Here is a 25,216-nt window from a genome sequence, read left to right on the forward strand (position 1 = left end):
TCTTAGGCTGGCCAAATAGAGAACGCTCCCTCTCAGGGCGGGGAGAGTGGTGGGCAGCCCAGTCCTGGGCACTGCTGCTGGCCACCATCACTACTATAGGGCTGGTGGAAAATGCCAACAGGCTAGGAAGATGGCTGTGAAATATTCACACTGAGATTTATTTTTCTGGGGACACCACAAATACGGGATTAGAACGAAGGCATCTGGGCACAACCAGAGACAGGAGCTGGTGTTGGACAGACTCCAGCAAAGAACAGCCACCAGAGTTCTGTGAGCTTCCCATTCCCTCCCCCCGTGCCCACCAGGTGGAAGGCAGCCGAAACAAGCTTTAACAGATTCAGAAAGAACCTTCCAGTAGGAGGCAAGGAGAAGGAATGGAAAAGGAACCCTTGGGAGAAAACTCACAGGTCTGACCCTTTTGTTCCATTCTACTGGCTCTCATTAGCTCTGCAGGGATAGCCTGATACCTCTGCAGGACATTCTCCCCTTGTCTCATAGACACTGAGACCCCAAGGCAGCAAGAGGAAAAGGTGACATTAAAAGCCAGAATTAAGGGTTACTGAGGAAGTAAGGGTTCTTTTCACTTACCTTTGACCTACCCACCCAAAAACAATCAATGGGCTTACCCAGGATAAACAGATAAAAATCTGCATCTTTCTTTCCTTGGCATAGGAAACCCAACTGATGGCGTGGGTGGAACATCCTAAATGGAAGGCAGGGCCACCCCAGGACCCTCTCTCCCTCAGCTGCTGGAGTCTCTGGCCTGACTGGCTGGGAGCTGCCACACGTGCCCTGCTGCTCCCCAAACCTCTGGGTCCCAGCATCACACCAAGACAAGCAGGCTGGTCTAATGGAAATAATTAACTAGGAAGCAGGAGAGCAAGAATGCATCTTTACGTGTTCTAGCTCCAAGGTCTGTGGCTACCATGAAACCATGCCGAACAAATGTTACTTTTATGATGTCTTTATTTATTACTGTGCTGTGTGCTCAGTTGTGCCTGTCTCTGAGACCCCAGGGATTGTAGCCCACCAGGCTCCTCTGTCCAGGGAATCCTCCAGGCAAGAATACTGGAGTGGGTTGCCATGCCCTCCTTTAGGGGATATTTCCCACTAAAGGATCAAACCCGTGTCTCTTGCATATCCTGCATTGGCAGGCAGATTCTTTACCACTGTGCCACCTGGGGAAGCCCCCTTATTTATTACTATGTCTCAGTTAAAAAAAAAAAATTGAAATGATTACTGAAAAAAATTGAATCCTTGCCTTTTTGACCCAGAGACCACTCTACTGTGTCCCGAATGTCTCCTCTGATGCCTCTACCAGTTCTCAGGTAGGGGCCTCCCAAGATATTACTTCCCAGGTCACTCTCTTCTGACTCTTTTCAGTTTGCTGATGACCACCCTAAAATCGTGGTCCTCAGATGGAACATCGGACTCCATGCCCACACTGACATGGCTGAGCCAGCTCTCAGCTTGCTGCCTTCCTGGATCCCGTATTTCTGGGCTATGAATTAGGACTGTCTTAACTGTGGACAATTCTCAAAGAGATGGGAATACTAGACCACCTGACCTGCCTGTTGAGAAATCTGTATGCAGGTCAGGAAGCAACAGTTAGAACTAGACATGGAACAACTGACTGGTTCCAAATAGGAAAAGGAGTACGTCAAGGCTGTATATTGCTTATGATGCAGAGTACGTCATGAGAAATGCTGGGCTGGAAGAAGCACAAGCTGGAATCAAGATTGCCAGGAGAAATATCAATAACCTCAGATATGCAGATGACACCACCTGTATGACAGAAAGTGAAGAGGAACTAAAAAGCCTCTTGATAAAAGTGAAAGAGGAGAGTGAAAAAGTTGGCTTAAAGCTCAACATTCAGAAAATGAAGATCATGGCATATGGTCCCATCACTTCATGGGAAATAGATGGGGAAACAGTGGAAAAGTGGTTGACTTTATTTTTTGGAGGACTCCAAAATCACTGCAGACGGTGACTGCAGCCATGAAATTAAAAGACGCTTACTCCTTGGAATGAAAGTTATGACCAACCTAGATAGCATACTGAAAAGCAGACATTACTTTGCCAACAAAGGTCCGTCTAGTCAAGGCTATGGTTTCTCCAGTGGTCATGTATGGGTGTGAGAGTTGGACTGTGAAGAAAGCTGAGCGCCGAAAAATTGATGCTTTTGAACTGTGGTGTTGGAGAAGACTCTTGAGAGTCCCTTGGACTGCAAGGAGATCCAACTAGTCCATCCTAAAGGAGATCAGTCCTGGGTGTTCACTGGAAGGACTGATGCTAAAGCTGAAGCTCCAGTACTTTGACCATCTCATTCGAAGTGTTGACTCATTGGAAAAGACCCTGATGCTGGGAGGGGTTGGGGGCAGGAGGAGAAGGGGACGACAGAGGATGAGATGGTTGGATGGCATCACCGACTCAACGGACATGAGTTTTAGTGAACTCCAGGAGCTGGTGATGGACTGGGAAGCTTGGCGTGCTGCCATTCATGGGGTCGAAAAGAGTCGGATACGACTGAGTGACTGAACTGAACTGAATCTTTCTGATCACAGAAGAACAATAATTTTATAAAAGGGTATGGGTTGTCTCTTCTACCGTTATACTTCTTACAAATACATTTCTCTTCCTGTATATGCATCTTGTACCTTGGTAGATACAAATACTTTGCTTGAAGGCTGGAACCTTATCTTACACGTTTCAATATTCCTAGCAAAGTGCCCAGTAGACATAAAAAAATTATTAAATAGCCATCTGACTGAGTGACCCACAAGCATGAGGAGGCTCATTCTGGGGATGATTCACAATCTAAAGATGGAAGATAATCAGGCGGTAATCGTAGGCTTGCACTTCCATCCACGTGATCATGGGTAATGGCTTGATGCATAGATGGGGAGCTGAGGGCAGAGCTCTGAACGCTCTAAGGCCGAGAAGGAGATTTATATACCCAGACAAAAGCAGAGGGAAAAATGATGGATGAATCCATTCATTTCTTTAGGTGACTCTTCCTGAGAACGAATATAGGCAAAGTTGTTTTGCCTAAATGAATCGAACACAGCTGGCCAAAAAGGTTAAAAAAAAGTTCCAGATCCTCTTGGACACTCAAATACCATCTCCCTTGGGAAGTCTTTCCCATTCCTCAATTAACTGTTCTTTCCTCTGCACTCTCATGCCACCTATACTCTTCACAACTCTATTGTGTTGTTCTCTGTTGCAGTTTTTCACATGGCTTTCTCAACTATTAGACTACAAGGCATTCAAGAAGGCAGAAATCATCTGATTAACTTAAGCATCAGCCACAACCTATCAGAGAATGCCTTTCTTTTAGTGGACTTGTGATAAAAATCTTGGCCTCATTAAGAAAGTCTCCCCAAACCTATTTATTGTGCTAATTCCTACAAGTGACCCTTGAGGACCTTCTGATACCAACATAATTCATATAATTCACAATAATATCTTCAAAAGTGAAGAACTAGAACAGCCCTAGAAAAGTCTCATGCCCAGCTGCCCATTTCCTGTAATGGGACCCAACTGGAAACAAGTAGGCGGAGGAGACAGAACCAAATGGGCAAGTCCCAAGAGAAAGACTACCCCACTTTACAAATATCCATTAAGTTGCAATTCAATTAAAGTATCTGAAAAGAATTCATAAGTATTAGCAGACCCTGTAATTGCTTAATTAAGGATAGAAGGCTAGCAAACACAACTACAATAACAGCCTGATTCATTAGCACCTCTGTGATAGCAGAACGGGATTTCTCACTTAAACATACACTGGCGTTAATTGTGTAATTTGGTTAGGCACTGGTAATCAATGGGGATCCACCATTCCTGGGGCCAGGAGATGAGGATGATATTCCTGTTCACCTTCCCTCTCCTCTCTCATTAAAGTTCTGGCTCTGCTGAAACAGGCAGTTGATATCCCTATTAGGATTGACTGGAGAAGAGACGTTACAGAGAGAAGGAAATGTGGTACTTTGTTCAAAGGCATTCAAGGTGGAAGGACACACAGCCAACCCTTTAGCTCATCGGGGACATACATACCATCACTTATCAAACCCCAGACTTCTAGAAGCTCTCTTGCTTGCCTTATGACAAGGGAGGCAGTTTCAAGAGGACATTTGTAATCAAAGAGAAAATAAAAAATTGAAAAATGCCAAAGGGCAGGCAAAGAAAAGCCTCGTTTTCTAGTCTTGTTTCATATGACTAGGTAACTGGTTAATTATAAGCCGCCTGCTGTGATCCACGTGGGAACACCCTGCCAGGTGGCTTGCCGCATTCTAGATGGTTGGTACTGTGAGTTCCACATGAGGTGACCTACATCCACTGCCCACCACACAGCCAAACCTGGACATGTTGCTGCCCTACCATTAAGACCGAGGAAATGTAAAGTTAAATATAGGGGTCCCCAACCTCCGAGATCTAATGCCTCATGATCTGAGGTGGAGCTGATGTAGTAATAATAGGAAGAAAATGCACAATAAATGTAATATGCCTTAATCATGTTGAAACCACCTTCCCTCCCCTCTTTCCATGGAAAAATAATCTTCCAAAAATCTGGTCCCTGATGCCCAAAAGGCTGGGGACTGCTGAGTTACAAGAGTCCAACTATCTGATGATATTAAGACTCCTTACAATACTTTGTACTGAAATTTCAAATTATTACTCTCTTCTCATTCAGGCATTTGATTTAATGACAGTTTGATACCCGCTATGCTTAGCCAACAGGACAACTTCCTGAGTTGTGCCCTCAGCATGACCCAGACAGCCCAGAGCTAAGAAAGTAATGCAAAATAAGGCACCGTCATACAAAGGTCACAGCAATAAGACACTCCAGAGCCCACTGGTGCTCTGAAATAAAAATGAGAATCATGGGCCAGGCAATCTGCAAATATGTGCCTCAGTGTCCCTTTAGACAAGGTGCTAAGTAAAGGTGACACGCAGGACAAGTGAAAATGAACTAAAAATAAAGACAAGGTAAACTTGTTTCCTTGGTGGCTCAGTGGATAAAGAATCTGCCTGCAGTGTAGGAGACCTGGGCTCAATCCCTGGGTTGGGAAGATCTGGAGAAGGAAATGGCAACCTGCTCCAGTATTCTTACCTGGGAAATCCCATGAACAGAGGAGCCTGGTGCGCTACAGTCATGGGGCTGCAAGAGCTGGACACGACTGAGTGACTAATTCACTACCACTAGACTGCTTTTGTTCTAAGAGAAGACAGTGTATGAAGTGAAGTGAAGTGAAGTGAAGTGAAAGTCGCTCAGTCGTGTCTGACTCTTTGAGACTCCATGGACTATACAGTCCATGGAATTCTCTAGGCCAGAATACTGGAGGGGGTAGCTTTTCCCTTCTTCAGGGGATCTGCCCATCCCAGGGATTGAACCCAGGCCTCCTGCATTGCAGGCGGATTCTTTACCAGCTGAACCACCAGGGAAGCCCAAGAATACTGGAGTGGGTAGCCTATCCCTTCTCCAGCGGATCTTCCCTACTCAGGAATCAAACCGGGGTCTCCTGCATTGCAAGCGGATTATTTACCAACTGAGCTATCAGGGAAGCCATAAGATAGTGTATGGAGCTCACTAAATGCTGCCAGATGAGAAGGAAGGACGCTTTTAATGCCCACAGAATGTTGGCCTTGTTAACACAGGACAAGGACTGCTGTGATTGCCTCGAAGAGTGAAGTAAATGCTCCTAGGCGGCGGCCTCCGCAGTAGGCGGGGGACTTTGAGCACTCTCAGTTCTGAGGGGGTAAGGTCACCTGCTCCGTGGCCAAACCTGAGCCAGGTGCTGGGAGGACTGAAGGGTAAACGCTCTCAGGAGGCGCTGACCTGTTAGCTACAGCTGACTCTGCCTAGCCCCACCTGCTATCCCATCTGACCAGGCAATCATCCCACATTCAGGGGTGCAGGAACCGTGACAGAGGCCAGCCGGCTCGGGCCAAATGCCACTCCCTATCAAGCTGCGGGGCCGTCTGCCCAAAAAAGGCCACAGGAAAATGGAAGTGTCCACCCCACCTCAAAGTCCAGAGGGCTCTCCAAGAGGCTGGGAGTGATGAGACCAGCACATACAGGACTGCTGAACAGCTCTCTCGACTTTCCCCTTGAGAATCACAACAATAACATCATTTTTACCGGGTGCAGGGAGTGTTCCACGGAGAGCCACCAAGTTGTGTCACGCGGACCACTGTCCAGGTCAGCAGCTGGAAGGTGTGAGTGTCATGTCTGTTTACACTCACATTCAGCTTTGGGGCTGGTTTCAGACAACCGAGGAGCCCTTCTCTCCAGGATCTCCAGCCATGTTCTCCATCTCACTCATTCTGTTTCCACTAGGTCACTGCCCGATGGATGACTGACTTGCATCCCCTCTGAGTTCCTGCTCCTGAGAATTCAGACCAGTGCTTCTCAAGATCCTGGTATCCTCTCACTTCATCTTTTTTATGTGCTTGCTAGCCAAGAAGACTTCGTTGAGTTTTCCATTCTATAATTGGCACTATGAAGACAATAGGTATACTGAATAGCTTTTCTAAGTATTCATGTCATGTTCTGTTCCGATCCTAACAATTACAGTTTTTATAAAGGTACTCAAGATGCTGACATCCTTAGAATGACCCTTTAGCACTCAATTTTCTGCACTGCTTTTTCCATTCTGTTAGACTGTTATGAAGAGCTGTCTATTTTAAACTCTGTTTCTTCTTACCCACGTTTACTCCCCAATTGTCTGTAATCTGTTAGCTGAATCAACCCTGATTAAAAAAAAGAAACTCTGTGACTTAGTACTCGATCAGTAGTATAAAATAATTCCACAGTTTTTACCTACTCGATCTTTTAAGGTAGAACCCAACACTTGGCTTCCAGAAGACTACTCTCTCAGGATTCTCCATCTAATCCTCTGGACACCGACTATCTGTTGCAAGAACCTATTCTTAGTGTTGCCCATGCTGGTGGACATCAAACTCTGCCCAATAACTCAAGCCCTGGGCCACTTTACTTTCTCTTCTGTATTCAATGTCACCCTCCATCCTTGACCCCAAAACCCAAGTCATTCCCTGAATGAGGAAGTCTTCCTCTTAAAAACTCTTCTAACCTTTCCTCTCCTCTTTCACCAGCTTTTTGGCCTCTGTCCCTCTTGCTTCTTAACCACTCTCCCAACCTCCAGCCTCATGTATTCTAACTTATCTACCAAGAAAAACATGTCATGCCCCTAATACCTTAAACAACTCTGAGGGTCCACAGCATGTTCCGTGGAAGACTAGCTTCCTTCTGTATTTCCAGCCTCAGTCCACTCTTCACTCTACATTCTACCAAAGGATTCATGGTTCCCTGGACACATCAGAATATACTGTACCTCTATATCTTTGTACCTGTGGTACCTCTACCTAGAATATTCCTTCTCCTCCCCTCTTGTCCTGTCCTTACAACATTGCAGACTCATATCTCCTTTCCAACACAGCCCAGATACACAATCCCTGACCTCCACCCAACCAACGATTCCCTCCTCTGTGCTAGCTACTTCTGTGTCTTATAAATAATTCTATTTTCTTGCCTACCACCAAACACTACAGCTTGTTCACATGCCTGTCTTTCCTCTAGAGCATCTCAAGACCTAGGCCTGTGTCTTACCAGAATGCAGAGTTCCTTGCTCCAAACTCAAAGAGGAAAGCCAGTAGCTCTTCTTTCAGTGAGCATTCTGCTAAGTCAGGAGGCAGCTGGGGCAGCTCCTTGTCTTGATTTATTTGAATTAATGTGGTGGTCAGAGTCTCTTAGAAACACACGGTGCACAACTGTGCCATTCCACACAGAGTTAAGAAAAGCTCTGGTTATGAGTTCACTAAGTCTGTGAGGAGGGCAGGAAGGAAACACTTATTGATGATCTACTTTATGGCAGCCTGCTCTGAACGTTTATACATCTCATTAAATCCTCACAAAAATCCTAAAAGGTAAGAAATGCTCTCCAGTTAGCCAATGTGTAAACCAAGGCTTGAAGAGAGTAAGAAAAACAACAACAACAAAATTCGCTGAAGTCTCCTGCTCATACAACAGCAGAGCCTCCTGTTCAAACCGAGGCCTCCCTGCCTCCTCTCTCTCTCATGACTCTCCCATGTTCTGTATCCCTGCCAGGATTCTAAACAAATCAGAAGATGCATAACACAACTGCATAGAGGATGGCAGGAGAAAAATGTAAAAGCTCATATTTTTATCAGGTATTAGCTTCTGTAATCTATCTTTCACTATGTAAGGTAACTCAAGCAATGCCTTTTGAATTGCTAAGGCTTAGAAGAATGCCAAGTACACAGGAGAACCGGCGGACGCCAAGGCAAGTGATTAGGCTGCCTGTGTCTCAGCAAGGTATGACCAGAAGGTTCTGCAGGAATACTCCAGCCAAGACAGGTCTAAAGCCCTGGGCCGGCTCCATTCAGGTGGTTTTAGGTTGGGAAGCCAGAACCTCAATGTTTTATTTCCCCTATAGATCTGTGGCCAAGTTTCCGGGAAAGAATAATGCTGTTTCTCTTTCACACCTCTGGGATCAAGCTCAACGCTGCCAAAAGGATGCTTTTGTTTTGCAGGCAGTGAGCAAAGAATGAGTTGAATATTATATCTCAAACCCTGTAACAACAAGGATTCACTGCTAAGAAACTCCTCCACTACGAGAACCTTAATAGGCATCCTGCCCCTCCGTTCACTTACAGCACACATGTGCAGACAACGAAAGCACAGGCCTCCAGGGGGGCGTGGCTTTGTCACAGCCTTCCTTTTCTAGAGCTGCCCTGAGCTGTGTATCATACATCCACTGGCCCCTTCAGAAGGCCTGTAGAGGCAAGAGGTGATCAGTAAGAGGAGACTTGCAGGAGACTCAAGGAGCCATGAGGGCCAAGCAGCAACCGTGTGCTTCATGGCCACATGCTCAGGGAGTCACTGATCACACCTAATGATCCATTTAGCTGGGGTCTGTAGGAGACCCTTATTGGGGAAGACACTATCAGTGCCTTCAATAAAAGGGAGGCTGAGGCAATGTGGCAGAGAATGGCAAATTCTACTCAGGAATTCAACAGAAGTAGGGCTGAGGCAACAGGACAGCCCTAGAGAAGGCAGCACGCAGCAGGTAAACACAACGGGAATGTCCTTTGGGAGTGAGCAAAAGTTTGTGTGCACAGCTGTGGGGTGACCCTCTCCCTCAAAGACCACAGCCTCTGCAAAGTACTGATGGAAATAATTTTCTTGTCTGCCAGCAGGGAAATAATGAAGCCATCTGCTCCTTGAATGCATACATGTGAACTACTCATAGAGCATGGTTCACACATAGACTTGCTGGCTTGTGAAGTATTATTAGAAAAGATAGGGTAAGAAAGATGGACATTTGGTCAGCAAAGAAAAGGAGGAAGGCTTGGGACAGTCCTGACAGTCCAGTGGTTAAGACCGCCTTCCAAAGCAGGGGCTGCAGGTTCGATCCCCGGTCAGAGAGCTAAGATCCCACATTGTGCCTCCTGGCCAAACAAACAAAACAACAAAACGTAAAATGGAACTTATATTGTAACGAATTCAATAAAGACTTTAAAAATGGTTCACAAACACAGCAGGGCAGTCTAGCCCAAATGGCAGACATTAGCCATGAACACTCACTCCATGATGAACACTGTCTTAGGTCTGGAATTCCCTTCACTCGGGATATGAGTACATATGTGTCTCATACGCTGTCCTACGTGCCCACGTCCTGCGGTTGGCAGGAATGAGAAGCAGGATGGAACCAGTGCTGGGTCTGCAGTAACAGCAGGATCAAACTAGGAGCTCTGTGTTCACGTCTCCATCAGAGACTAAAGCACCCACATGGGCTCCAAGTCCTGTGGAAAACCCAGTGTGAAGGAGGGCATGTGACCTCCAGGGATGACTTCTGAGTTCCAAGAAGAATTTTCAGAACACCACACAACACAGGAGACTTACCCGCAAGCAGGAAGGTGATAAGGCAAGTTTCCTTTGGCAAATACAGCTTGAGACGAGAACCACTGAACACATACTCCACCACAGCTTCAGAACGACCTGCCCGCTGAAGGAAGGGCAGAAACTGCTTTGCTTTTTGGGTGTCCTGAGGGAGAAAAGAAGAACCATCAGAAGAATAATGGAATCAAGGTAAATGTTTCTTTCTCTCTGGTCTGGGGCAAAAAGTCTGGCACACCACAGGAAGCTGGGCAAATAACCTTAGAATAAGACATTTCTGAAACCATGACAAAAACAAGAAACCCATGTGACATTCACAGGAGAAACAGAGTTAATCAAAAGCTTCTAGAGCATTCTCAATGGCTCTCTTCTCTCCTCTGTTCAATTACTAAAGCATTCAGTGGATATAAAAGACTTCCCTGGTGGTGCAGTGGATAAGAATCTGCCTGACAATGCAGGGGACAGGAGTTCCATCCCTGGTCCAGGGAGATTCCGCATGCTGCAGAGTAACTAAGCTCAAGAGCCACAACTACTGAGCCTAAGTGCTGCAACTACTGAAGCCCATGTACCTGGAGCCTGTGCTCTGCAATTAGAGAAGCCGCCACAATGAGAAGCCCGCACATTCCATGAAGAGCAGCCCACGCTCACTGCAACGACAGAGAGTCCTCTCGCAGCAACAAAGACCCAGTGTAGCCAAAAATAAATAAATAATTTTTAAGAAATTAGGATGGTGGCTTGAAATGAGAATTTCACTCTCCCAGGAGAGGAAAAAGAGCTCTTCTTCCTCCTACAGAAAATTAAAGGAAAAGACCAACACCTACCATCTTCAAGGTTTAACCTTCTAACCTTTAATTTTCAATTAAAAAAAAACATAACACCCAGGTTCCTGACACAGCCCCTAAATCCCTTTTCTAGGAAACCCAAAACAGCTCATCGTCAGTCTTTAATAGGCTGTGTTTTCCTAACAAGGAGGAGAGCGCAGCCTTTGTGGGGTCGGTGGGGAGGATCCCATACTTCAAGCCCTGCTCTCTGTCTTTCCAGGGATGAGGAGGGACTGGGGCATGCGGCTCCTGTTCCCAGCCCAGGAAACCTGCAACAGCAGGATGTGATCCGTGGGGACCAGAAGACACCACATCATGTCAGCACCAATAATTATAGAAATGATAAAAGCATGTGAAACTTTATACGGGTTTAAAAAAAACTTTTCCCATGCATCAACCCAAAGTATAAGCATCTACCCTCAAGAGTACCAACTCATGGACCTTCTGAACCTCAGAGCTCTCAGCTTCAGACGAGCTGAGAGCCATCAAATCCTTTCAGTCTCTCCAGCTAATTAAACAGATGACAGAGTAAGCAAGCATCAGGTATCATGTGGCATTGCTGGGGGAATAGTCACTGGATGAATTTCAGAGGTTTGCAGCGCGGCCAGCAGAGCCCCAAGCTCCCTCGGAGGACAGCGAGTTTTGCACACTTGCCCAACTCGGAAGACAGAAGCCGTCTGCACTCGCCAAGCTCTTCCTTCCTAACTCTGCTCCTAGCAACAGAGCTATTGTACCTAAATTAATGCACATTAGACAATGAAAATTTAACAAGCCATCAAGTATTTGAGAGTCTTCACAGCAGCCAAAGGGGCTCCTCTCATTCAGAAGCCGTGAGGTAGGCTGGGATGAAAGCAATATTTATAGTAATGAGAGTCATCCTTCTCTTTAAACAGATTCTTGGAGAAAAGGAGAGACAGTCATCTATTCTCAGTGTTTTTCTAAGGGCGTATTGGTAAAAAGGTAAGGTAACAATGAGCTTTAGTGGGTTGGGAACTTCCCCAATGAACACTTAACACACACTCTTCCATCCATATACAGTGGGAAGATGCTTTTCTGGCGCTTGGCTGAGGTCCAGAACAGTCAAGCAAGACAAATGCTCCACAGGAAGGAAGGTACCACCTGATTAAAACCCTTGTGCATGCTAGTCTAAATCTGCAACGTTACTTCTGGGCTGAGCCAATAAGTCAACAACAATTATTAAATTGATTATCACAAATCATGAGGCAACTTAAGGTCTCTAAAGAGAAGGCCTTTCCCTCGAGACCACAGTAATCTATATTTTTCAAAAATAGACATCTGCTCATCACCGTCTCTAAGATGTATTTATCTGAGAAAAAGATGCTTACGGGAATAAAATCGCACACACACGTACACCTCTAATGTTAATACTGAAAAAGAAAGTGGCAGCAAACTCCAATCTTGCTAATGATTACCTAGTTTATCAGGGATACTTACTCAGACAGAGAATCAGGGAGAAATGAAGGGGCCCTATTGTTAGCCATGTAAGACAGATACAGACAGATGGACCGATAAAAATAAAACAATGGATGTTTCTCACTCCTCCTAAGTCTCAACCTACAATTTAATCCTATTCCAGAAATACATGGGAAGAGAGCAAAGGGAATGTGACATGCCATCGATTATGACAATGAGAAGCAAAAGCCAATTGTGACAACTGAAGCCATGAAAGCAAATTTTAAAAACCCATGAGAACTGGCCATGTCTCTTCCCAGAGGCAAAACCGTGAGACAAAATGCAGATCTCTTCATCCTCTTGAGCAGGTGATACGCCCATGGACCATCTATTAAAGGAAAATATGGATATCTTGCCCAAGGTGGTAGAGTTTTTGAAATAAAAAATTCTAATAAAGTGAATTAAATTGAATGCAATCACCAAAAGATGTCATCAGCTTTTTTGAAACTCACGTCACAGGCAGACAATGGTATCTGTCTTTCCTAGTCATCTCAAGCTCTTCCTTTGCTTGGCAAGTTCCTTTTCAATACAAAAATTCTTGAAACCTTTAGCATTTGTTTCTGTGGCTCAAGTGAAAAGACTGGAAAGATGGGCTGACAAGTTCCCTCAAGTGATATAGTTATAAGTCATTCTCTGTGAATTTAGCTATGGAATTTTTTCCTTTTTTTTAAATTTTAGGATTTTTGCTTATCTTACTAGAAAATGGACTAAAGGTTACGGCTAAACGATTGCCTTCCTAAGAGCCTGTGAAAGTACAGCAATGTGCTAGGCTCCAATACTCATTTCTAAAGGTTTCAGCAGTAGGTAAATAAGAGAAAACATGATTAGAGCCCAGTTTAAGCCCTAATGAAGAGTTGAAGATGGCAGGTGGATTTCAAGGGCAGCCAAGTGATAAAGTTGAAAGGACGTCATTAACATGACATTTAAAATTCTCTTCCAATTATTCAAAGCAGGACCTTCTAAGACCTGGTGAAATGACAGATTTCCTTATAACTCCAAACATATTTTAAAAAATAAAGATTAATGGCCTCAAATTTAAAGAAATAACAACATGGAGACTTAAGGCACAGGTAAGACTATTAAATATCAAATATTTCTGTTTAGGAATACTGTTACAAAGACCCTCATCCTCAAGTTTTCTGTGGAGTAAACCATTCTCAGGCTGGTTTACATGAGGTCTGGGAATCTATTCGCCGCAGCTCTCACAGTTGAGTTACACAGTCTCAAGGCTTTGAGAATGCATGTGGCTATATTAGCTATAGTTTTCTGTACTAATATTCCCCTCCACCAGTGTAAATAATCAAGAAGCAACTGTAGTTCTGACCAGATAAGTCTTCTTTGTTGCACTGGTAGTTTTCACATTACCTGTGCTTCAAAACAAACCAAACATTAAGTATTTTTCTGTCCTCCTAGAAAAGCTAATTTAAGGTTGCATTAGCTACATTTAACCTGCTATTGTGGATGGCATCTCTTTAAGGAATGTTTCTGCTTCTTCAATGCACCTTGAAATTGAGAAAGTAATGATGCAACAAATGTGCCTGGGGTGACTTCATTTCAAAGGATGTTAATATCTATACCTCAAATTTACAGGAATGAGGTTTTGAAGGACCTGAAGAAAGGCAGGATGATCCTCAGGGAGTGGGAAAGGTTATAAACAAACCTTAAGCACACACTCCTACTCTGCCCTCACTTCCGATGGTCAGTATAAACCTCTTGTAAACGTGGGTACATGTGTCAATGCCTATAAAAGATCCCCTTCATCAGTGAGACTGTAACTTACCTCTAACAAAGTACTTTGCTGTGTAAGCAAACACATGTTTGAAATAATTGAGTATAATGAATTACCAAGTTTGGGAGAGCGGGTAAGTTGTGGAGGGGGATGGGGTGGGGAAGAGACAAGTAAAGGAGAACCCTTATGTGGCAGTCACAGGGCAGAGAGCCACAAGAACACTACTCACACAGGTAGGTCCCCAATATCTTCAAAGAACAGAACTAAATACAAATCAATCTCTCTAAATTCTGGAACAAGGATTTTGGTTGTCAGTTTACACTGGTTGCCAGCAAAGTGAAATCTATGATTTTTCCACTGAAAATAGCCACAGAGAAGGCCTTAACATGGGCCTCCCTGGTGGCTCAGTGGTAAAGAATCCGTCTGCCAATGCAGGAGACACAAGTTTGATACCCGGGGTAGGAAGATCCCCTAGAGAAGGACTCCAGTATTCTTGCCTGGAGGATTCCATGGACAGAGGAGTCTGGTGGGCTACAGTCCATGGGGTCACAAAGCGTCGGACGCGACTGAACGACTGAACAAGGCATAACATAGTCGGGACTGGTGAGAGGCAGACATCACAGCACACAAAACAGTACAGGGAAATGGGAATAAGTAAACCCATTAGTTAACAGTTAACCACTCAGGATTATCATGTGCAAGTCTCAGATGGGAACTGTTAATAATGAAACTCACTAATTAGTTCTCATCATCACAACCACTCTTTGATGAACATCATAGGAAAAAGAACTAAAAACAAATACATGCAGAGCTTATAATGGTACCATGGGGGTATTCAACTCCACAAGACTTGGGAAACTGAACTCAAACATGATGAAGTCTCCTGCAGGTACAACCGCGTCCTGAGCTGCCCACTCCAGCAAACCAGGAGGGTCCCCCTCTAAAAGAGTTGACCCTGTCTCTGCAAGGGTGACCTGAGGCTAAAGGACTCAGGAGCACAAAGCTGTTTGGGTCCAACTAACCTTAATACTGAAGCAGCAAAGTATTTGTGTACAAGTGGACAGATACAGAGAGAAAAAAAGAGAACGTGGAAGTCAGTTCTAAGGTTACTTAAGCAAACATACACCCTCATTTTAAGCTGTACTGTGCTAACTTCTCATCGTAGGTATCTCTGTGGTCAGGGCACTCCAGCCCAGAAGAATCACCCCTGTAATCACGCAGCAGGCAGAGCATAACCACATTCCTGACCAGAAAGGTGAAAAGGAACTCCATCACTCCACACTCCCTCCTTCCCAACCCACAGGCTCCAGGGCCCCAGGTGGTCTTTCAATTCAGAGAAGGAATTTATGATTCCCTTCAAGGAACCAGCTGTCTAGCGAGACAATCTCCTGACATCAGGGGAGCCCTGGGAGGGGACATCTGGGAATGCCCCCAGCTCCAACATGACCACAAAGTTCCCCTTCCCTGGCTGGTCTGCCATGCTTCATGGTGAAGCATCTGTGAAGGGGGCTGGTGGAAGGTGTAAACAGCAGTGAGGTCCAAGTTTACCAGGAATGAAGTGAACACAGCAGAGAACCCTAGAAACAAAACCACTCTGACTGGAAAAAAATCTAAGAAACCACATACACTACCAAAAAAAAAAAAAGGTGTTGCAGCTGGGCCATCAATAATCTCTCATTAAGTGTTGTCTGTGGTTTACAGTTTCTCACAGTGTTTAGTTAGCTGGCACAGTGCCTCACTCGGGCCTTCAAAGTGTTAGAATGTAGGAGAAACCATGTTTCAGGCTCTGGGCTCCATTCCTGGGAGGAATGAATCAAGAGGACATTTGCAGGAGCACTAAGTTGGAAGAAAGCCCTAAACTTGAGAGGCTGCATTCTTATGGGTAGCACACTCAGAGAACATGACCTTCGGTTTTCTTCCTTGCTTCAACTTCTTCACCAATTAGTAAGGGAGGGCAGCCTAAAAATCAGAGACCAAACGGCAGAAGGAGTCTGTGGGGTGCACTTCCCATGCTGGAAGGAAGACACCTCCTTTGTATCCCCAAGGTCCTCCCTGGTGGCTTAGATGGTAAAGCGTCTGCCTACAATGTGGGAGACCTGGGTTCGATCCCTGGGTCGGAAATATCCTCTGGAGAAGGAAATGGCACCCCACTCCAGTACTCTTGCCTGGAAAATCCCATGGATGGAAGAGTCTGCTAGGCTACAGTCCATGGGGTCGCAAAGAATCAGACATGAATGAGCAACTAAACTTTCTTCCTTGTCTTTGTATCCCCAACATGAAGGGGAAGTTTTCTCTACCACCAGAAGTGAAACACTGAGGATATGTCTGCCCTCTACAGCCCTGCAAAAAACAGGTGTCTGCATATTTTTATTGGGTTGGTCTTGCCCACCATCTGTTTCTGTTCCATGAAGTACAACACTGAGAAAAGAAAGCAGGACTTGGCAAACGCTAAGAAGAAAAGACACAATCATGTTTAGGATGAAAACATGCAAAGCAGCATTACAACAATCACAGCAGCCCAATTAAAAAGAAAGTCAAATCCTTTTCCAGAAATAGATTAGATAGAATATGGTCAGAACTTCTTCTGTCATCACCCCAAGTCAAAACCTCCCTCAACAGGGGACTGGATAAGCAAACTGTGATCCACTCACACAATAGAAGACTACTCTGCAATAAAAGGGGGTAACAACACGGATGAATCTCAAATACACGATTCCATTTCTATGACATTCTTGCAAAGGTTATTTACACTGTAAAGACACATTACAGATCACTGGTGGCCACGGACCACGGGAAGGGCTGGGAGCTGACTCCAAAGAGGATGGAAGAATTGTGTGTGGGGGAGGTGGGAAACATGAAAGCCTCTTATCTTGACCGTAGCGATGGTTACATGTGTACATGTTTATCAAAAGTCCATTTACATGTAAATTAAAAAAAAAAAAAAAAACACCACAGGGAACTCTACTTAATGTTCTGTGGTGACCTAAATGGGAAGGAAATCTAAAAATGAAGGGACACATATATACATATAACTGATTCACCTTGCTATACAGCAGAAACTAACATGACATTCTAAAGTTACTATGCTCAAATAAAAAAAAAACACCAACAATAAAAAATAAAAAAAATGTCTTGGGTAGGTAGACTATGTCAGATTTTCATTTTTAACTCAAGAAAATTTTCTTAATCAACTAGTTTATATGTATTTCACAGTGAATAACAAGTTCAAAATTCAGTACTCAGTAATTATATTTTAGGTAAACCACTTTTAGCTAGTCAATGCTTTGAAGTACTTTTAAAAATTTAAACTGAAAATAGTTTGAATGAGAAAGCAAAAGGTTAGACGACCACAGGAAAAAACTCATGTTTCCCAAAAGCACCATAAGAAGTATCAGTTCTCAGGCAATGGCTAAGAGTAAGCATGATGCCATCCTCAATTGGCTATATAGAGGAAATGTTCTACTCAAGCAATGAAAAGAGTACTACTAAGTCCACACGTCTATTGACATTTCTTTTCTACCTTGAAATAAAATCATTCTGTGATCTGGCTTAACGTGCATAAAATAATACCCAATTCCCAATCAAATGAACATTCTACATAGGCTCAGAGATAATTCTTTTACTGAAATGACTTTCAGTTTCCCAAATGTAACTGGTTGAAATTATGCTGTAAGAACCGTTCAATTTAACCTTTAGAAATGAAGTCAAAGCCTTTGAGAGGAAAAACCTGCATTTGATCACCAACAGGAAATACAATGCCCTTGGTTTTTCTATAAGACAAAAAAAAAAAAAAATCTGCTTATAAGTTTAGTGTATAGAGAGTGCAGTTGATGGTATCTCTATGCCTCAGACAAAAAGAGCAGAGGTAAGTCTATACCTACGTAGGATAAGGTATCAACTATAAGCCTGCTCTCTTCCTATTTCAATTCTCTTTCTCTAGCATGGATAACCAAGGCAGTGCCAAGCCACATCTTTGCTCCAGTCTGCCAATCCACAACTGTCTCAGAGTTATGGCTCATAATTTGTGGTTTTCACAAATAAACTCCATCTTCTTCCCACCCACTACTTCACCCAAACTACCCCATCCACATTTCTACAGATTCTAGCTCTCCAACAGATGACTATTAACAATCCTTGGTTAAAGAATTCAGTGTTTCTCAAATCACAAAGGTATTCAGTGTTTCTAAAATGATGACTTTTTAAATTCCAGCTCTTCCTGGAGTGATGCCGTCCTCCTACTGACCTCTGCATGAACGGTGGCCCGTGGGGCCTGATACATAGCAGATGTCCTGGGCTGACCTTGGAAATTCCCTTCACATCCTTTCCTAGGCTGTACTTCCTGAATCCATGTCATTCTCCTTAAAAATCTTCCTCCTGACAACCTTTTCCTTTAAAAAAGAAATCCTATTCTTCTTTTATGGAGCAAATGTTTTATCTTAGGTCAGGTAAGTAAATATAGGATTGCTTTTGTATATTTTATTTGGGTAAAAGACTATCCTATGCATGAGAACTTTGAACATGAGCACAGCAATACACTATGTTTCTGACACCACTGGGTGCTTTAGTTATGATATGAAGAAAGCATTTTATTATGAAACAATTATATTTGCTCAAGAATATGGACACAAAAGATAGTGGTCCAAAATTATCAATTTATAACAAAAAAATGTTTAAAGGGGAAAGCATATCTTCCCATTATTTTCAGGCTAATTATTTCACAAAAAACATTTAATTTAGAAATTGTAGAAAAACCAATTTATGTCAAATAGATGATTACAGTGATAATAGTTAAAAGGTAGTATTTCTATTTTAAATTGTTAAAGATAAACACAACCAACGGGGATATGAGAAAAGGGCCATTAGATTTTTAACAATGCTGCTGTTACTTTTCTAAGAAAAAAAGAATTATGAGTTATTATAGGAATACTACAATAACCATCTTGTACATTTCCAGAAAAAGGACATGAGAATGGTCTAAAAGCATAGCGTATACATGGTATGTGACACTGTGAGTGTGGAACAAAGCACAGCAACCAGTGTCTGTAACTCTGAATTATCAATTATGAGGCTATGATTAAAAAGTAAAACACAGGTCTGAAACACAATTTAAAAGAAAAATTTAGATCAATTTGTATCACTTCTGAAGTCTCTATATGCAAGAGGTGAGAATTTATTTCAGAACCACAAAATGGCTTGAGAGATATAATTAAAATAATACGTGCAGAGTAAAGAATTTAAAAGACGGTCTGATGAAGCACAAGTTTTCATTTCATGGGCAAATCAAGAACTCAGAAGCAAGGAAATTGATGTCATGCTAAATTCTGCCCCACCTGACACAAGAACACAACTTCAGAAAAGGATGGAGGAGGGGAAAGAAAAAAAAAAAAAAAAAAATCAAGCAACCTAGGACATAAAAAATGAAGATAAATGTTAAATAAAGGTTAGATGATTAAAATAATCTCAACACCCCTTAAAAGTATAGGGTTGGCCAAAAGGTTCAGGTTTTTTCCTAATAATCTTTTTGGCCAACCCATCACCTTCATCTTTGCTTGCAGACATACCAATTTAGGTTCAACAAATTTAAGTAAAAAGCATTGTGGAGGAGTTAATATTTACATTTTTAAAGCATTAATGAAATTACTATAAAATTTGGAAGGTTAAATTCAAGTTTTTGAAACAGAGAAAAAGGACATCCATTATGGTAGAAATTATTGAGACATAAATGGTCAGTGCATAAGAATGCATTAAACTAAAACTTAATCATTTTACTCAATAAAGCTTTATAGGTAAATAATGATACTGCTAAATCACTCATGCTAACCTTTGGTCTAAGTTTCTACTTTGTTTTAAGCAGAACTGCTCTAAGAAAATAACTACAGACTATGATTTAGCTAAAGGAACCAATGACTTTTTTTGTGAAAGGAAAAAATAATCCAAATAAACTAAATATCCAAAAACACGTAAGATAATACTAGGTAGATAGTAAAAGTGAGGTAAAAGAGAAATATTCATGTGGAAAATAATTAAGTAGAAAAAGGCATGAAGCACCCATTATGTGTCACAGTTCCAGGCACTGACTCCACAGTTAAGAAATAAAACAGAGGAAGTCTCAGTTCTGAAAAAGCCTTCCATCACTTACAAAAGGGAGGGGGGAACAGGAGAGAAAGTGAAGAAAGAAAACAACCCCGCATTTTGGTGAACAGATGTATTCTTACTGAAAATTTTCTGGTAGTACTAATAGAGATGATTTTCTTCCCTTGGCTTATTTATATTCGAGGCACTTAAAAACAAAAATTTTGACAGAAAACTTGTGTTAAGAAATATGAAAGTTTTTGTTTTTAAAAGAAGAAAATATATTAACATTCAGGAGCTTATTTGATTTTGCCCAGATAAACTTGCAAATTATTCAGGTCAGATAATTTAAGAGCCAAGAGTCAACATTCTCTTGAGTGAATTAGTTCTTCATAATTGTTCCATATATTTTGAGACAAGTAAATATTATGGACACTGTAATAAAGCCTGGAAACTGATTTGGAAAACGTCCCAACCTAAAACTGCATGAGAAACATGATCCATGTCTCCTTCAAAAACAGCATCTGAAGCACAGAGCTTTATGGCACCGATGACAGCAAATGAAGCAGCTCTTCTCCTGAGGAACGAACGTTTCCCTTAGGTAACTGTGGTGCAGCGCCAAAAGGAGTGCTGTCACTCCATGGAAAAACGAAAATCTCGCGTTAGCACCATGTAAGAATGAGAAAACGTGTTCCTAGTAAAGTCAGCAGCACGATGTAAACAGCATGACTTTGGGCTCAGAGATAGTTTACTGAAAGTATTTAGAAGGGTGGTGGTCCAGTGGTTAGGAATCTACCTGCCAATGCAGGGAACATGGGTTCAAATCTCTGGTCCGGGAAGATTCCACATGCTGAGAGGCAACTAATCCACTGGGCCACAATTACTGAGCTCTTGAGCTGCAACCACTGAAGCCCACACATCCTAGAGCCTGAGCTCCGCAACAAGAGAAGGCACCACGAGAGGCCCATGCACCGCAACCAGAGAGTAGCCCGTGCTCACTGCAACTAGAGAAAGCCCGTGTGCAATTACGAAGACCCAGTGCACCCAAAAATCAATAAAATCAAATTTTAAAAAAGTACCCAGAATTCCACACATACAATAAAAATGTGTAATAACAGGCTAAACAATAATGAAACTGTCCTTAAAGAAAAATAACTTTAAAGTTGCTAGACATGTTGTGTCTTGGGGTACATTTGGGAGCTGTAATTCCTCCTAAAGAAAAATACAGATTTCATGCTGCCCCCAACCAGTGACTTTACAACTTGGATATGATGTATTTGCATATGGATACTGTACTGAGGTTCTCAATGTGAGACTCCCAGGCTCTAGACTACCAGCGGAAACCATGTACCCCAGAATATGTGAGTGATGGCAGAGAATGCAGACCAAGGGTTTTGTTCAAGGTATTTCTTTTTCAGCTAAGGATCTCATATCACTGCCATTTCTGTCTCCAATGGTGCATATATATTAATAATTATCGTTGTCACTGGTGTCGTGAGGCTCTTACTTTTTAGTTTCTATGATTTTTCCCCTCACAGCTTGGGAAATTCCCTTTAAAGATTCTTTAAAATTTGGAGATAAAGGGCTTGACCTAGGGACCCCTCTTCTCCCTTAACTCTCTGGGTAATTTTGTACACTCATCCAACAGGACTATCTCATGCATGAAGCCCATCCACTTTTCTGGCCTTGGACCATTTGAACAATCCATGTTACCTCAGTTTTAAAAGGTCCAGAACTGCAAACCCTTGTGGCATATATTTGGGAGGAAAACTATCATACGGGAAAAGCAGCATCAACAGTTATTTGCGCTGGACATTAGGATACACATGCCTGACACCCACCTTTCATCCTCTACCCATGACCTCTGGATCCAGGCAATGGCCAAATTCTACTAGTTTTTCTATCAAAGTAGATCTCACACTTATCTTTCTTCATTCCCTGCCAAAAACCTAGTTCCAGCCACCATTCAGTACCCCCCAAGTACACTGTGAAGTCCTCCCCTCACCCGGTAAAGATACTAAAGCTACTGTTCATTGCACAGAGTGGCCAGAATGAAGTGAGAAATGCTGACTTCATTACCACACTTGACTGCCACTTTCTGCCTCAGGACCTTCTGGTACGTAATTATATCCTTCAGTCCTGAATAAGACCTCCAACTAATTTCTTCTTTAGGCCTCAACTTAAAATCACTTAAAAACATGGTCTCTGACCACATGGAAGAGGGTACAACTGTGATGATACAAGTCTCAAGTTAGGTCTTGAGACTGCCTAACTTCCCACGCAGCTTAGATGGTAAAGAATCTGCCTGCAATGCAGGAGAGATGCAGATTCAATCCCTGGGTCAGAAAGATTCTCTGGAGAAGGAAATGGCAACCCACTCCAGTATTATTGCCTAGAGAATTCCATGGACAGAGGAGCCTGGTAGGCTACAGTCCATGGGGTCGCAAAGAGTCGGACACAACCGAGCTAAAACACTTCCATACTTCTATTACAGTTCTAATTAGAGACCCAGCTGCATATGACCTAGAAGGACTGCACCCGTCCTTTGTAATGTTGCATCCTCAACACCCAGCACTGTGCCTGGAATATAATAAAGCTTACGTCTCTCAGTTGTGTCTGACTCTCGGGACCCCATAGACTGCAGACCACCAGGCTCCTCGATCCATGGGATTTCCCAGGCAAGAATACTGGAGTGGGTTGTCATTTTCTTCATCAGGGGATCATCCTGACCCAGGGATGACCCCGGGGGTCTCCTGCATTTCAGGAAGATCCTTCATTGTCTGAGCCACAAAGGAAGCCAGGGGCTATAATAAGCTTTCAATACTTATTGTTTGATCATTCATTCATGACTCAACATGTCAAATGCATCTAAAACACAGGCCAGACAGCATATGTTAAATGCCAAGGAAAGATAAAGAGCCAGTAAAAGAACTCAAGAGAGAAGGAGCATAGTTTGGGACTTGAACTAGATAAAAAGTTTGCAATACAAATATTACCAATGAGGATGGATGGATCATTTTCAAGGAACTTCCTTGCTAGGCAGAACGCCCCGCCTTTTAATCACCACCACCACCACATGAACCATTGGTCTCTCTCATTAGGTCAATGGTTCTAAATACCTTGGATGTATTAACTCATTGAAGCACACCACAACCTAATGAGGTAATAAGGGCCCTTATTACATTCATTTTACAGATGAGAAAACTATGGCACAGAGAGGTTAAATAACTTCAAGGTGACAAAGTAATAAAAAAACTGAGCCAAGACCTGAATTTGGTGATCTAATACTCGGGCTCATGCTGCTAACCAGGTTTTCCATACTGCTGCTGTATTCTAGAAAACAGGCCATCCTCCTGTTGCACCCTTCTACCAGCCTCTCACTTCTAGTTACTAACCAGCACAGTTAACCATACATCTAGGATCTAGGGGGTCACATTCGTTCAAATGCAGTTTCATTCTGTTTAGGTCATCCCTTGGTAAATCAAATCTAAATCAGGCTCTGTAAAGAGACAGAGAAAAGATATCATTTTCTCAGGAGTTTAGCAACTACTAAGGAAGATCATTGTACATACGCCAACTAAGATCAGTTACCAATCAATACATTAACAAATACAAAATTACTATAATAAGTGATTGTGTAAATGCTGAAGGAAGGTACCATGAGAAGGCAGTGAAGATCAAAGGGGAAAATTGCCAGGAAAAAGAGAAACCGCCTGAAGGAGGAGGAGGGCACGGCCAGGAGAGAAGAGACAGCTACTCAAAAAGAGCTCATCAATAATGCAGTTGGAGTCAGAGGACTGACAACTTGAAATAATGGAATAGAATGAATATGGTGGCTGAAGTAGCCAGGCATGTTGCCGTAATGTCCTACAAGAGAACACAGGTCTTCCTCCAAATTCAAATAGTCCCAAATCTAATCTTATTATACAAATTCTATCATTTATTCCTGAGAAATACCCTTTTCATGAGGAATTGAGGCACAAAATTACTAGGTAATTCCAAAGTTGCCCTAAGGTCTGATTCAAGGATATTTATCTGGAAGTTAACACTGCGAGGAGTGTCCAACATTCTGTACGACATTCTGCAGGGAATAAGTTGGAAGCATGCTAAATAAAGCCTTAAAACTCGAGTAAGCAGAATGTCTGTGTTAGTAAAATGACTTACTTTGAGATGTTTATATAAGCGATAGCCACAGGACAAAATGAGTTCAATCTAGGGCTAAGTAGTGTTATGATGGGGAAGTGAAGAGTGAAGCCATGGCTGGGCAGAAACGTTTCAGGTTTTATCACATCACTTGGCAGTCATGGCACAAATCGAACAACCCAATCGCACACCTGAACCTGGGAATCAGGAATTTTATCAACTGCCTCCTGCATACCCGAACATTCATTTAGCCAGGCCTGTAACAGGCTCATTCAGCCAATTTGGACCCACGAAACAGACTCACAGAACAATCTCCCCATACGCCCAGAGAACAGAAAGAGAACTGAAGAGCATGAACCAGTGGAAGCAGAGTCTATACCACAGGCAACTCTCTGAAAACATATGACATTTTTTTCTTTGGAAGAAATGCTCCAGGACTCCCTCAATTTCCTCTCTCCTTTCTTTGAACAAAGGAAGAAAGACAATAAAACTGTAGCTCAGGCCACTTAAATCAAAGGGAGGACTCTGCTTCTCAGAGCTCATTTGTATGTATCCCTCTGAGTGAAGTCAGTTAAACAAGAAATCAGAAGGGAACTAGACAAATGTGTGGCAGAAAAACTTCCTGAAAACAGAATTCACTGCAGGAGGACATCAAGTCTACAGATTATTTTGGAAGACATTTTACTGAAAGAAGCAAGAAAAAAAAAAAAAAAAACCAAAAAAAAACACACCTGTCTCTAACAATGGTCCACCTCTGGGCAAGTCACCTGATCAAACATATCTTCAGAGGTGCTGAATTTAAGAGCTGGAATACATGTCTAGACACAGGGCCCTGTCCTCAGTGTCCAATCCTTCTATGTCAACTTACTAAGACACCTGAATTTTCCAACACAAAAGCCTGTTGGTGAAGAAAACAGAAGACCAAGAAAGGCAGGGGCATGGAATGGGGCATTGTGCGGATGAAAGAGGCATATTCACTTTAGAACTTTATTTCTTAAAAGAACTTATACAACCAAATGACTCTTGACATTTTTAGGTACA

General features: G+C 42.7%; 1 protein-coding gene across 1 annotated transcript in view; it reads right to left on the reverse strand.

Annotated features, from left to right (window-relative positions):
* The window catches only part of SND1 (staphylococcal nuclease and tudor domain containing 1), a 421,950-nt gene that overhangs the window by 145,464 nt on the left and 251,270 nt on the right, over positions 1-25,216 (reverse strand). The window contains exon 16 of the mRNA XM_010831720.1: positions 9,944-10,085. Coding sequence (XP_010830022.1) covers positions 9,944-10,085 — 142 coding nt within the window. The remainder of the gene's footprint in view (positions 1-9,943; positions 10,086-25,216) is intronic.

This window comes from Bison bison, unplaced genomic scaffold (genome assembly GCF_000754665.1).
Source record: "Bison bison bison isolate TAMUID 2011002044 unplaced genomic scaffold, Bison_UMD1.0 scf7180017864530, whole genome shotgun sequence".
NCBI classification, from domain to species: Eukaryota; Metazoa; Chordata; class Mammalia; order Artiodactyla; family Bovidae; genus Bison; species Bison bison.